This window comes from Vitis vinifera, chromosome 3 (assembly GCF_030704535.1).
Source record: "Vitis vinifera cultivar Pinot Noir 40024 chromosome 3, ASM3070453v1".
NCBI lineage: Eukaryota > Viridiplantae > Streptophyta > Magnoliopsida > Vitales > Vitaceae > Vitis > Vitis vinifera.
The window spans coordinates 8,614,254-8,626,832 of NC_081807.1; the positions used below are offsets into that span (position 1 = coordinate 8,614,254).

The following is a 12,579-nucleotide window of genomic DNA, read 5'->3' on the forward strand; positions in this document are numbered from 1 at the left end:
CCAAGTGATTAGAAGAAAATACGGGGAGGAAAGAGGAGGATGGAGATCTTGTAAGGCTAGGGAGGCCTATGGAGTTGGATTGTGGAAAGCAATAAGTAAAATGAGACATCTAGTAACCCCTTCTTTTGGCTTTGTGGTGAGTGATGGTAAAAAGGTGAGGTTTTGGAAAGACAAGTGGTGTGGAACCACCCCTTTGTGCGAGGTTTTCCCTTCATTATTTACTCTAGCAAATAAAGAGGCTTGGGTAAATGAAGTTTGGACAATCGTGGGGGAAATGAGGGAAAGTTGGACTCCTCGTTTCAATAGACCTTTCAATGATTGGGAGTTGGAAAAAGTGGAAAGGTTGCTTGGTTGCTTGGATGGGAAAAAGGTTAGGGTGGATGAGGAGGATAGGGTGAGATGGATGGATTCAAATGATGGAGTTTTTTCGGTAAAATCTTTGTATAGGGCTTTGCAGCCAGTGTCTTTTGCTTCTTTCCCTTCAAAGATTATTTGGAACTCTTGTGTGCAGCCCAAAATAAGCTTCTTTGCGTGGGAGGCTTTGTGGCGAAGAGTTCTAACCTTGGATCGTCAAAGAGGGGTTGGGCTTTGGCAAATAGATGCTTTTTGTGCCAAACGTGTGAGGAGTCAAATAACCACCTCCTCCTTCATTGTGAAAAAACAAGGGAAATGTGGATGTTGCTCCTTTTCTTTTTTGGAGTATATTAGGTTTTTCCTTTTTCAGTAAAGGAAACCCTTTTAGGTTGGAGGGGCTCTTTTGTGGATAAGAAGAGGAAGGTGGCATGGCAAGTGGGACCGTTATGCTTGTTTTGGGTCATTTGGAAGCCTAGGAATACAATTGCTTTAGAGAATTGCGTGATGTCCATTCAAAGGCTGAAAGCTTCTTTTGTGTATTTACTTTGATCGGAAACCAAATTATGGATAAAAGATGGTCCTTCAACCTTCATAGATTTTATAAATTGGGTGTGTTTGCGATAAGGGAAAAGGTTTTTTGCTTTTCCTTGTTGTTTGGAGCCTTTTGTAAGGGGGTGAGTTTCTCTATATTGTAATTATGTGGGTCGCTATTTTAGCGCCTCTTTGCAATACAATATTCTACTTATTAATCAAAATAAATAAATAAATAAACCAGATGAACCAGTGGTTCAACCGCCAAATCGGACAGAACCGGGACGGTTCAGTTCAATGGGTTTTTAGGCCAAAACAGGCCTTATTAACCAATGAGCCACACATAGTTGTGAAAGGCGTGCTTAGGCTTGGGGCGGCGCGACGCCACCCTCCAACACCTCGCCTGAAGGCAAGCAACACTCCGCCTCCGGCCAGGTACACCCTCCTTCTTCTCCTTCTTCTACTTCTTCTTCTTCTCCTTCTTCTCCTTCTTCTACTTCTTCTTCTTCTCCTTCTCCTTCTCTTCTTCAGTCATCGTCGGGTTGCAGAGGGCTGGGGCTGAGAAGCCCTAATTTTTTTTAAAATTTTTGGGTCCAAAACGACATCGTTTTGGCCCTTTTTATTTTAAAAGGAACAAGCCAAAACAGCGTCGTTTTGGAGCCTATTCCTTTAAAAAATATATATATACAGGCCAAAACAACGCCGTTTTGGCCCTGTTTTCCCTTCCAGCCCCCTTTTTCTGGTATTTTTTAACCCAACACCACTCCCAATCATGCCCTAGCCTCAACCGTGCAGTGGAGAAGTGAGGAAGAAGAAGATGATGAGGAAAAATAGAGGAAAAATAGGAGAAAAATAGAGGAAAAATAGTCACGTACATTCCGGGACCTCATCATGTTGATTAAATTGAAGTTTTGGATAATATTTGATGATTTATGTGTTTAGGACAAATAAATGATTGTTAAATTTGATTATATTATATAAAAATATATATGTAAATTAGGGTGCGCCTCATTTCACTAAAGCCCGTGCCTTAGGTGCGCCTTGCACCTCAGGCTCCAAGACTACTTTGCGCCTTGGTGCGCCTTGAGCCTTTTAAAACTATGGAGCCACACCCCCTTTCATGGCCCAACCCATCATGGCCAGCAGCCAATTGAACAAGCCTTAATAACCAATGGACCACACCCCCTTTCACGGCCCAACCCACCATGGCCAGCAGTCAGTTGAGATGCAAGCAACTAAATGAGGTTTTTAAAGGAAATTTTATGCTCTTGCTTTTCCGATGTGGGACACGACAAGTCTAACAAAAAACAATCAGTATATATATATATATATATGCAGAGTTTACGGCCCGGGGGCTTGAACCTTGGACCAAGGGTTCAAGGTGAGCATGGTTGCACCAACCTGCTGCTAGTTGGTTTGTACTAAGGGTTGTAAAAAACATAATAAAATCATCTCAAATATCTAATATTTTTTTAAACACTTCCATTTTCCATATTAAATATTATATATGTTTTATTTAATAAACTTTAAAATATTAATATATTTATATAAAAGATGTAAAAATAAATATTATTGATTTTTAATTTTATTTATATTTATATTTTTTTTAAATTATTTTTAATTTTAATAAAATATAAATTATATATTTATAATGTCACTGGTTCGACCGCAGTTCAACCACCAGTCCGACCACTAAACTCTAAACCGGTAATTTTTCCGGTTCGCTGACCGGTCCGGTTATGAAAACATTGCCTATCACGCACTTTCTTAAAACACCATCCACCTTCAACTTCCCCATATATACCACTTATAATTTGCTTCCAAAAGGCCTCCCTTTTTGTTGCTAACCGTTAAATCCACTTGCAAAGAAAAGCCTTATTGAGCAAAGAAAGACGCCTAACTCCTAGGCCACCATTTCTCTTATTTGAACATATAGTAGTCCACTTCACTAAATGAGACTTTCTCTTTAAATTCCAACCACCCCATGGGAAATCCCTCTGAATTTGTTCAGATCTCAAACTCACTTTCCTCGACATCTAGAATAACGACATAAAATAGATAGGAAGCCAGATAAAGAGCTCTAGATCAAAGCAAGTCTCCCCCTTTTGGAAATATACAATCTTTTCCACATTGCCAATCTTTTTCGGAACCTCTCTTCCACTCCATCCCAAAGCACCAAGGAATTAGAAGGGGCACCTTGAGGAAGACTGAAGTAAGTAGTCGAAAATCTCCCACCTTTCAACCTAGTTCAAAACCCAAATCTTCCAAGTTCACCACCCACCCAACTAAAGTGAGCTCAGTCTTGCTTGGATTTATTTTCAACCCCAATATGGCCTCAAACCACAAAAGTAACCAACATAAATAGGCCATTTCAACTTGGGTGGCCACACACCAAAATATTATCAACAAACAACAAATGAAAAACCTTCATTCCTTCTCCATCTCTACCATTCACCTTGAAACCAGACAGATAACCACCCTCCCTTGCCCTCTTAAAGGCAATTGAGTGTCTCCATGGCTAGTGTTGAATATAATGTATTTATAGTGTACAATTTTTCTTTCCTTTCTTAATATAGGTCACATATATGGTAGTTAGTTCAACCTAGCCTTGTATATATATTTCTCTATTGTAAGAAGTTAATCATATGAATGAGAATTAAGGTTCTCTCTCTCTCTTTCAACATGGTATCAGAGCCAAGGGAGAAAACTTTGTTCTTTCTGGTTTACCCATGTAATTAATTTCAGGAATCCGTCCAATGATCGTGTTTCATTCCGGCCACCTTTTCCATCTCCCAAAGCTTTCCGGTCAGCCATATCGTGGTCAGAAAACCCACATCACCATCAACATTTTTCTGGCGATATTTTTCGGAGACTTTTCCAGCGACTTTTTTTCCGACGATATTTTCCGACACCAACCACATCATCAGGACCGCAAAGAGGAGATCTGCAACTTTTCTCAAAGCACTGGAGCCAAAAACCGATTCACGCGCCTCCCACGTGCAGTTTTTCCTCGGTGGCTTGAATCCCACACGCCGGCGCATGAGGACGCGTGGCCCACTTTCTGGTGCCGAGCTTCTACTAGCAGGCTGGTCCGGTGCCGTCTTGCACTTCTAAGCCTCCGTCAGTCCTCTCCGAACCCTGCTTCTCCATTTTTTTTGGCATTTTAGCCTCCGCGAGTCTTCTTTCAGCCTCCGACGGCAGCTCCCTTCCTTGGTTGAGACCTGGTGTGTGCCTTGGGAAGGCCTCTTCTTCATCTCCAATCACTTTTCTCCTTTGTTTGGGTCCCGACATACTAGGTTCTTCTTCCAAAGCTGTAATCCGACCTCCCTTTAGGGCTATCCTCGATCCAAACGTGATTCAATCTCAGGTGAAGTGGATATGGCGACTAAAAATCCTATTTTTACATCCGTCATCTCTGGATCTCCTACTATCACATTGGAAAAATTGATTGGTAGTGAGAATTATCTCTCCTGGCCAGCGTCCGTGGAACTCTGGTTTATGAGACAAGGTTATGAGGATCATCTTGTTACACCTAAAGATGTTATACCTGATGTTGACAAAGTGCAATGGAAGAAAATCGATGCACAATTATGCAGCGTATTATGGCAATATGTTGATCCCAAAATTTTACATCATCTTCGTGCCTACAAAACCTGCTTTAAATTTTGGACTTAGGCTAAAGGATTATACACGAATGATATTCAACGATTTTATAAGGTGGTTTCTGATATTGTTCATGTGAGACAGCAGGACATGGATCTGTCCACTTATATTAGCTGGATTGCGTCTCTTAAGGAGGCGTTTTTAACTTTGATGCCCTTCACTAATGGTGCTGAAGCTCAACAAATACAGACTGACAAGTTCTTTATGGTGTTAACCCTCATTGGCCTCCGTCCAAATCTTGAGTCTGTCCGAGATCAGATTTTTGCTACTCCATCAGTACCATCATTGGATGATGTGTTCGCTCGTCTCTTACGCCTCTGCTCCACTCAGACCTTGTCGACTGATGGTCCTTCAGATTCATCAGTGTTAGCCTCTCAGACTAACTCTCGAGGAGGACGTAGTGGCAATCGAGGTCGAGGACAACGTCCTCGGTGCACCTATTGTAATAAGCTTGGTCACACTCGAGATCGTTGCTATCAGTTACATGGACGGCCTCCTCGCACTGCCCACATTGCTCAGTCATTTGATCCTCTGCTATCTTGACCTAACTCCACTGCGAGCTCCACATCTCAGAGTATCACCCTTACTGATAGTGATTATGATGCCTATCTCCAATATCAGGCAGCCACATCAGCTTCTGTTGCTTCTGTTGCCCAGACCGGTAATGTCTCTGTCTACTTTACTCAGTCTCCTTCTCTTGGCCCATGGATTCTAAATTCTGGAACATCTGATCATATCTCTGGTAATAAACACATTTTCTCCCCTATTACTACTACCTCTGCCTTACCTACTGTTACTTTAGATAACTCGGGAATATTTTTCTACACCCTTTACTTCTTTTATGTCCCAACATGGGATCCTCCATCAGTCATCTTATGTTCATACTCCTCAACAAAATGGGGTTGTTGAACGTAAAAATCCACATCTTGTTGAGATAGCTCGTACCCTCCTTCTCCATAGTCATGCTCCTTTTCGTTTTTGGGGAGATGCTGTTCTTACAGCCTGTTACTTGATTAATCGTATGCCCTCATCTATATTACATGACCAAATCCCTCATTCCCTTCATTTTTCCTACCCAACCTCTTTATTTCCTTCCTCCTCGTGTCTTTAGTTGTACTTGTTTTGTTCATACTCTCACACCTGGACAGGACAAGCTCTCCGCCAAGGCTACGAAATGCATCTTATTAGGATACTCTCGACTTCAGAAGGGCTATCGTTGTTATTCCCTGACACTCATCGTTATTTTCTCTCCGCTGATGTCGCCTTCTTTGAGGACTCTCCATTCTTCTCATCTTCTGAATCTCTTCCCATTTCTGAAGTATTGTCACTTCCATATATATTCCCCCCTTCAGATGCGCTCTCTCATCCTCTTCAAGTTTATCATTGTTGACATCGTGTTGTTGCTCTTCCTCTCTCTTTAGCTAAGGTACCTGATGACTTACCTCCTGTCCCACCAATTTCTCCTACCCCGGCCCTGTCATCTACTGACCATTTGCCTATTGTTCTTCGGAAAGGTAATCGATCTACTCGTAATCCTCATCCTATTTATAATTTTTTGAGCTACCATCGATTATCTTTATCCTATTCTGCCTTTGTCTCTACTTTATCCTCTGTTTCTCTTCCTAAGAGCACTAATGAGGCACTTTCTCATTCTGGGTGGCGACAGGCAATGGTTGATGAAATGGCTGCTCTGCACTCCAATGGCACATGGGATCTTGTTTCCTTACCTCTTGGTAAATCTACAGTTGGATGTCGTTGGGTCTACACTATTAAAGTTGGTCCTGATGATCAAGTTGATCGCCTTAAGGTCCGCTTGGTTGCTAAAGGTTATACTTAGATTTATGGTTGTGACTATGGCGACACCTTCTCTCCTGTTGCCAAGATTGCTTCTGTTCGCTTGTTTCTCTCCATGGTAGCTATGTGTCATTGGCCTCTTTATCAATTGGATATTAAGAATGCTTTCCTTCATGGTGAACTTCTCGACGAAATGTATATGGAGCAACCACCTGGTTTTGTTTGCTCAGGGGGAGTCTGGTTTAGTGTGCAAGTTACGCCGCTCTCTATTTGGCTTGAAACAGTCTCCTCGGGCATGGTTTGGGCGTTTTAGTTCAATTGTTCAAGAGTTTGGAATGCTTCGGAGTGAAACAGATCATTCAGTTTCTATCATCATAACTCTTCGAGCCAGTGTATCTATTTGATAGTTTATGTGGATGGCATTGTCATTACAAGCAGTGATCAGGAAGGTATCCAAAGACTAAAGCAACACCTTTTCAACCACTTTCAAACCAAAGACTTGGGCAAACTCAAGTACTTTCTGGGACTTGAAATAGCTCAATCCAGTTCAGGTGTGGTTATGTCACAAAGGAAGTATGCCTTAGACATCTTGGAAGAAATAGGTATGTTAGAATATAAACCTGTTAGACACTCTTATGGATCCAAATGTCAAACTTGTACCAGGACAGGGGGAGCCTCTAAGAGATCCTGGGAGATATTGACGACTTGCAGGCAAACTGAACTACCTCACCATCACTCGGCCAGACATCTTTTTTCCTATGAGTGGTTAGTCAATTTCTACAGTCACCATGTGACAACCATTGGGATGTTGTGATCCGCATTCTTCGATATATTAGAGGAACACCAGGCCAAGGTATGTTGTATGAAGACAGGGGTCATACCCAAATTGTTGGTTACACAGATGCAGACTGGGCTGGTTCACCCTCAGATAGGCGTTCCACCTCAAGGTATTGTGTTTTTATTGGAGGTAACTTAATATCTTGGAAGAGTAAGAAACAAGATGTAGTGGCCAGATCAAGCGCCGAAGCTGAGTATCGAGCTATGGCTTTGGCAACATGTGAACTCATATGGTTGAGGCAACTCCTTCAGGAATTGAGATTTGGAAAAGATGAACAGATAAAGCTAATTTGTGACAATCAGGTCGCATTACATATTGCATCCAATCCAGTCTTTCATGAAAGGACCAAGCATATTAAAGTTGACTATCACTTCATTAGAGAGAAGATCGCATCAGGGTGTGTTGCTACAAGTTTTGTTAATTCAAATGATCAACTAGCAGACATCTTCACTAAATCTCTCAGAGGTCCTAAGATTAAATACATTTGTAACAAGCTTAGTGCATATGACATATATGCTCCAGCTTGAGGGGGAGTGTTGAATATAATGTATTTATAATGTACAATCTTTCTTTCCTTTCTTAATATAGGTCACATATATGGTAGTTAGTTCAACCTAGCCTTGTATATATATTTATCTATTGTAAGAAGTTAATCATATGAATGAGAATAAAGGTTTTCTCTCTCTCTTTCAACAGCTAGCATAAACAAATATGCTGATAGTGGGTCCCTATGCCTCAAGCCCTTAAAGCTTTGAAAAAAACCAGAAGGAGTGTCATTCACCAAAATTGAGAAACTTGTTGATATGCAACGTCTAATCTAATTGATCCACTTTTGCCTAAATCTCATCTTGTCCAACACCAAAAGTAAGAAGTCATAATTAACATGATCATATAAACTTTCTCAATGTGAAGCTTACACAACACCTTGCAATTGTTGCTTTTCAACATAGAGTCAATTGCCTCAATGGCTATAAGCATAGCATCTAGAACTTGCCTTTCCTCCACAAAGGCATTTTGGAACTTGGAGACCACTTTGCTCACCATCTTTTTAAGCTTATTAGCCAACGCTTCAGTCAATAACTTATAAAAACCACCCACTGAGTTTATGGGCCTAAAATCTTTAAGATCTCCTACCCCTCCTTCCTTTGGAATCAACACTAGAAAAGTCCCATTAAGACTTCTTACAAATCTACCCTGTTCAAGAAAGTTACTAAAAAAACGATCACCTCTTCCTTAACAAAGTCCCAACTAAACTACTGAAAGGTTCCAACCTGAAGCTTTATCCCCATTTAGATCTAATAGGGCATTAAGCACCTCTTCCTCCACAAACGGCCACTCTATGTTGCATCTTGAACATCTAAAGTGTCAAAATTCATATCCCTGATACAAAGGCACCACTCCCCTAGGTTCAATAAAAGATTCTGAAAAGCTTGAACATCCTCTCCTTAATAGATCTCCTATGTTAAGCAAACCCCTTTTTTTTTGTTTGCATGTGCCAATTCGTGAAAGGAATTGGTTTTTCTACCACTATCCTTTTAACCATACCTCCCTCGATTTCTTATTCCAACTAGTTTCTTCCATAAGTCCCCATTTACGAAATTCTGCCTTTGCTTCCTCCCTTGCAACCACCTCCACTTGAGATAAAGCCCCCAACCTTTCTTTAGAATCATAGAAACCCACTTAAGGAGTTAAATTCTTTCTAACTACCATATTACCAAAAACGTCTTTGTTCCAAACTTTAATTAAGCCTTCAGAATTTTCAATTTCTCTGTCAAGATGAAGTTACAAGAACCCCAACAATTGAACCCATCCACCATCTCTTCAACATATCTTTGAATCCTTCCTTCTTTAGCCACATATTTTCAAATATAAAAAGAGTAAGGCTACTCCTCAAACCGCTCCCATCCAACAAAATCGACGAATGATATGACACAAGTCTTGGTAAGATATATTGCACTACCTTGCTAAAGTGGCCTTCCCACCCCTCAAAAACCAAAATACGATCCAACCTCAACTATGATTGATTATTCAAGCCCCCACTCCAATTCAAGGACCCCCCAAGCAAAGGAAGATATCTCAACTGAAGATCCTTATTATTTGTGAAAATCTTCTCATGGCCACAAAAAGCCTACTAGCTCTATTACGCTCCCTTGGAAATCTAACAATATTGAGTTCACCTCCAATGCACCATGGGTCATTCCACAGCCCCCTAATGGCCCCTAGCTCCACCCACAAGCCCTTTTATATTAATTATTATAATTTATATCTAGCTTTTTTAAGATATTAATTTTGATATTTATCTTGATATTTTTTGTCATTAATTATTATATTTATCTTTAAGTTTTATATAATATTAATTATTTTATTAATCTTTAAATTTTATTTTAAAATTTAAGAAAACTATGAGATAAAAGAGAAAAATAAATGTATCCGTAATTTTTAAATAAATTAAAGAAAGAGATAATGCAACTAAATAGCCTCATTTGTACTACATCTAATAAATCTGTAACTAACACAATATATCCAATATATCTGTATCTAACACAATATATCCAATATATCTGTATCTAAGACGCATCCGACATATAGCAATCATGCAAGAATTTGGGCAGGGATAGTTGATTATTTAAATATAAGAAATCGAAAAAAGATCAATAAAGAAATGAGAAAAGTAGAATGGAGAAAGAAGATAGTAGTTCCTAACAAACCAGATTGCATTGTTTTACTTATTTCTTTATTATCATTTGCAATATTTTAGCCTTTCTATTCCTTTGTTACTGCAGTATAATAGAACACTTGTAAATATATATATATATATATGGAAATAAACCTTCTCTTCATTGTTGTTTAAACACGCAAGAAATAATTCTCAAAATTATGTAAAGACTGCTGGCCAGAACAAATGAAAATACTGAGAATTAAGTATTATTAGGCATTGTACCAACCATTGCACACGCCAACGTGTTTCACGCTTTTCAATAACACGAAGACAAGCACGCAATGCTTCTACAGCCCGTTCCCGAATGGGCAATGTCGGATCCCTCAAAGCAACCCAGATAGCATCCACAAACTCAGGTACATGAACATTGAAGACAGTTGAAGCATTTTCTGCCATTTCCTGCCATGAGAAAATTGTACGTAAATATGAGATGCAAATATCTTTCAAAAGAGGAATTCACCAATTTCGGATGAGGATACTGAAATAAACTAAAGCACCTAAAATAAGATGAGCTATTCCCCAATTAGAGTTGATGAATATTTGATATTTGAAATGATTAAAAACATTGCTGACAAGAATCTTTTAATTTTTTTTTCTTTTATAGATAAATAAAACTAGTATTGAAAAGAGCCAAACAAGGGTGCACCAAAGTACACAATAGCGGCCAAAAAGTGCCAAGAAAGGGAAGGAAAATAAAAAACTACTCCCTCCCTCAAAATAAACTCAACCAATCAATGAAATCAAATAACGACATTAAACTTCCTCCTATAAGCAATTTGGTCTGAGAAAACAAGTCACACAGAAACAAGACTTTCAATCTTTGATCAAAGAGCTCCACATTCTCAAACAACCTTCTGTTTCTCTTCTTTCAAATTATCCAAAAAATGCATAAAGGGGCTGCTCCCTAAACCATTTTCCGCTTCTTTCCAACAAAAGAGTCATGTCAACCTAACAAACTCCAACAAAAGAGTCATGTCGACCTAACGAAGTATTTCTAACTAAGAAGGAAATCACCCATAAAACACCAAAAAGAGAAAACAAAAGCTTCACAACACCCTCACCTTGCTACAATACAAAAGGATGTGGTCAATTGACTCCTCATGAGTGTGACATAGGAAACATCTATTGGCCAACGCCCCACCTCTCCACTGTAGCACTAATCAAGAGTCAAAGCTTTTGCCCAAGTTTCCTCCCAAGCAAAAAAGCTCACCTTCAATGGAACTCATGCATTCCACACAATACCTACTAGGAATGATACTGATCTCCCCACCTTCAAGCCACAGTAAAGGGACTTAACAAAGAAAGTTCCACTCTTTGTCTCTAACCAACACACCTTATCCTCACCTCCCTCAACTACCACCTTATCTTGTGGTCTTGCCAAAAAGCGCTCCACAATCTCAATCTCCCAATCACTTAGAAGCTTAAAGAATCTAGGATTCCAAACCCCTCTTCCATTAGAATGAAACCACGAGGCCACCACCCAAGCCTCCTTTGAACCGGCTAAGGCAAATAAGGAGGTAAGAGAAATATTTAAAGGTTCATCGCCACACCATTTATCCTTCCAAAATTTTACCCTTCTCCCATTACCCACAAAGAAAGATATTCTAAAATTTTTTTGATAAGTAAAGAGAAGTATATTAAAATGAAACTAGTGCCCTCTAGGTATACAGGGAGAAAGATATTCTAAAATTAACTACCTCTAACAATTTTCTTATGGTCTTCCATAACCTAACACCAAAACTATCACTCGCTTCCTTAGAACACCACTCCCCTTCGACTTTCCCATATTTACCACTTATAATTTGTCTCCAAAACACCTCCTTTCTGTTGCAAAAAGCTAGCTCCACTTGTATAGGACCTTATTGAGTGAAAAAAGGCACCTAACTCCTAGGCTCCCTTTTCTCCTATCTGAACAAACAATGGCCCACTTCACAAAATAAGGTATTCTCTCTAAAGTCTCACCTCCCTACAGAAAATCTCTTTGAATTTGCTTCAACTTTAAACTCACTATCATTAGCTCGGGATCAAAGACATAAAGTAGATCGGCAAGCTAGATAACGTATTGCTAATTAGTATTAGTCTCCCCCCTTTGGAAATATATTATCGTTTCCATATTGCCAATCTTTTACGAAGCCTCTTTTCCACCTCATCCCAAGCAACCAAAGAATAATGAAGGGCACCTAGAGGAAGGCCCAAATAAGAGGGTGGGAGCACACCCACTTTGCAACCTAACTTAAAGGCCAACTCCTCCAAGTTCTCCACCTTCCCAACTAGAATGAGTTCACTCTTGATTAGGTTAATTTTCAAACTTGAAATGGCCTCAAACCACATCAATAACCAACTTAAGTAAATCATGTGGGCAAGGAAGGCTTCACAAAACACCAAACTATTATTGACAAACAACAAATGAGAAACCCCCATACCCTCTCTAGTTCTACCATTCACCTTGAAACCAAACAAAACCTCCCTAGCTCTCCTAAGAAGGCAGCTCAGCACCTTCATTGCTAACACAAACAAGTACAGTGAAAGCGAGCCCCCCTGCCTCAATCTCTCAAAGCTCTAGCAAAACCCTGAAGGGATACCATCCACAATAACAGAAAATTTTGGTAAAGAAATGCACCAACTAATCCAACTGATCCACCTTTCCCCAAATCTCATTTTGTTCAAGACCTCAAACAAA

The 12,579-nt window shown here is 39.7% G+C and overlaps 1 protein-coding gene across 1 annotated transcript in view; it reads right to left on the reverse strand.

Moving 5' to 3' along the window:
* LOC100249713 (serine/threonine-protein kinase TOR) overlaps positions 1–12,579 on the reverse strand; it is a 129,935-nt gene that overhangs the window by 105,144 nt on the left and 12,212 nt on the right. The window contains exon 4 of the mRNA XM_002275555.5: positions 10,126–10,298. Coding sequence (XP_002275591.2) covers positions 10,126–10,298 — 173 coding nt within the window. The remainder of the gene's footprint in view (positions 1–10,125; positions 10,299–12,579) is intronic.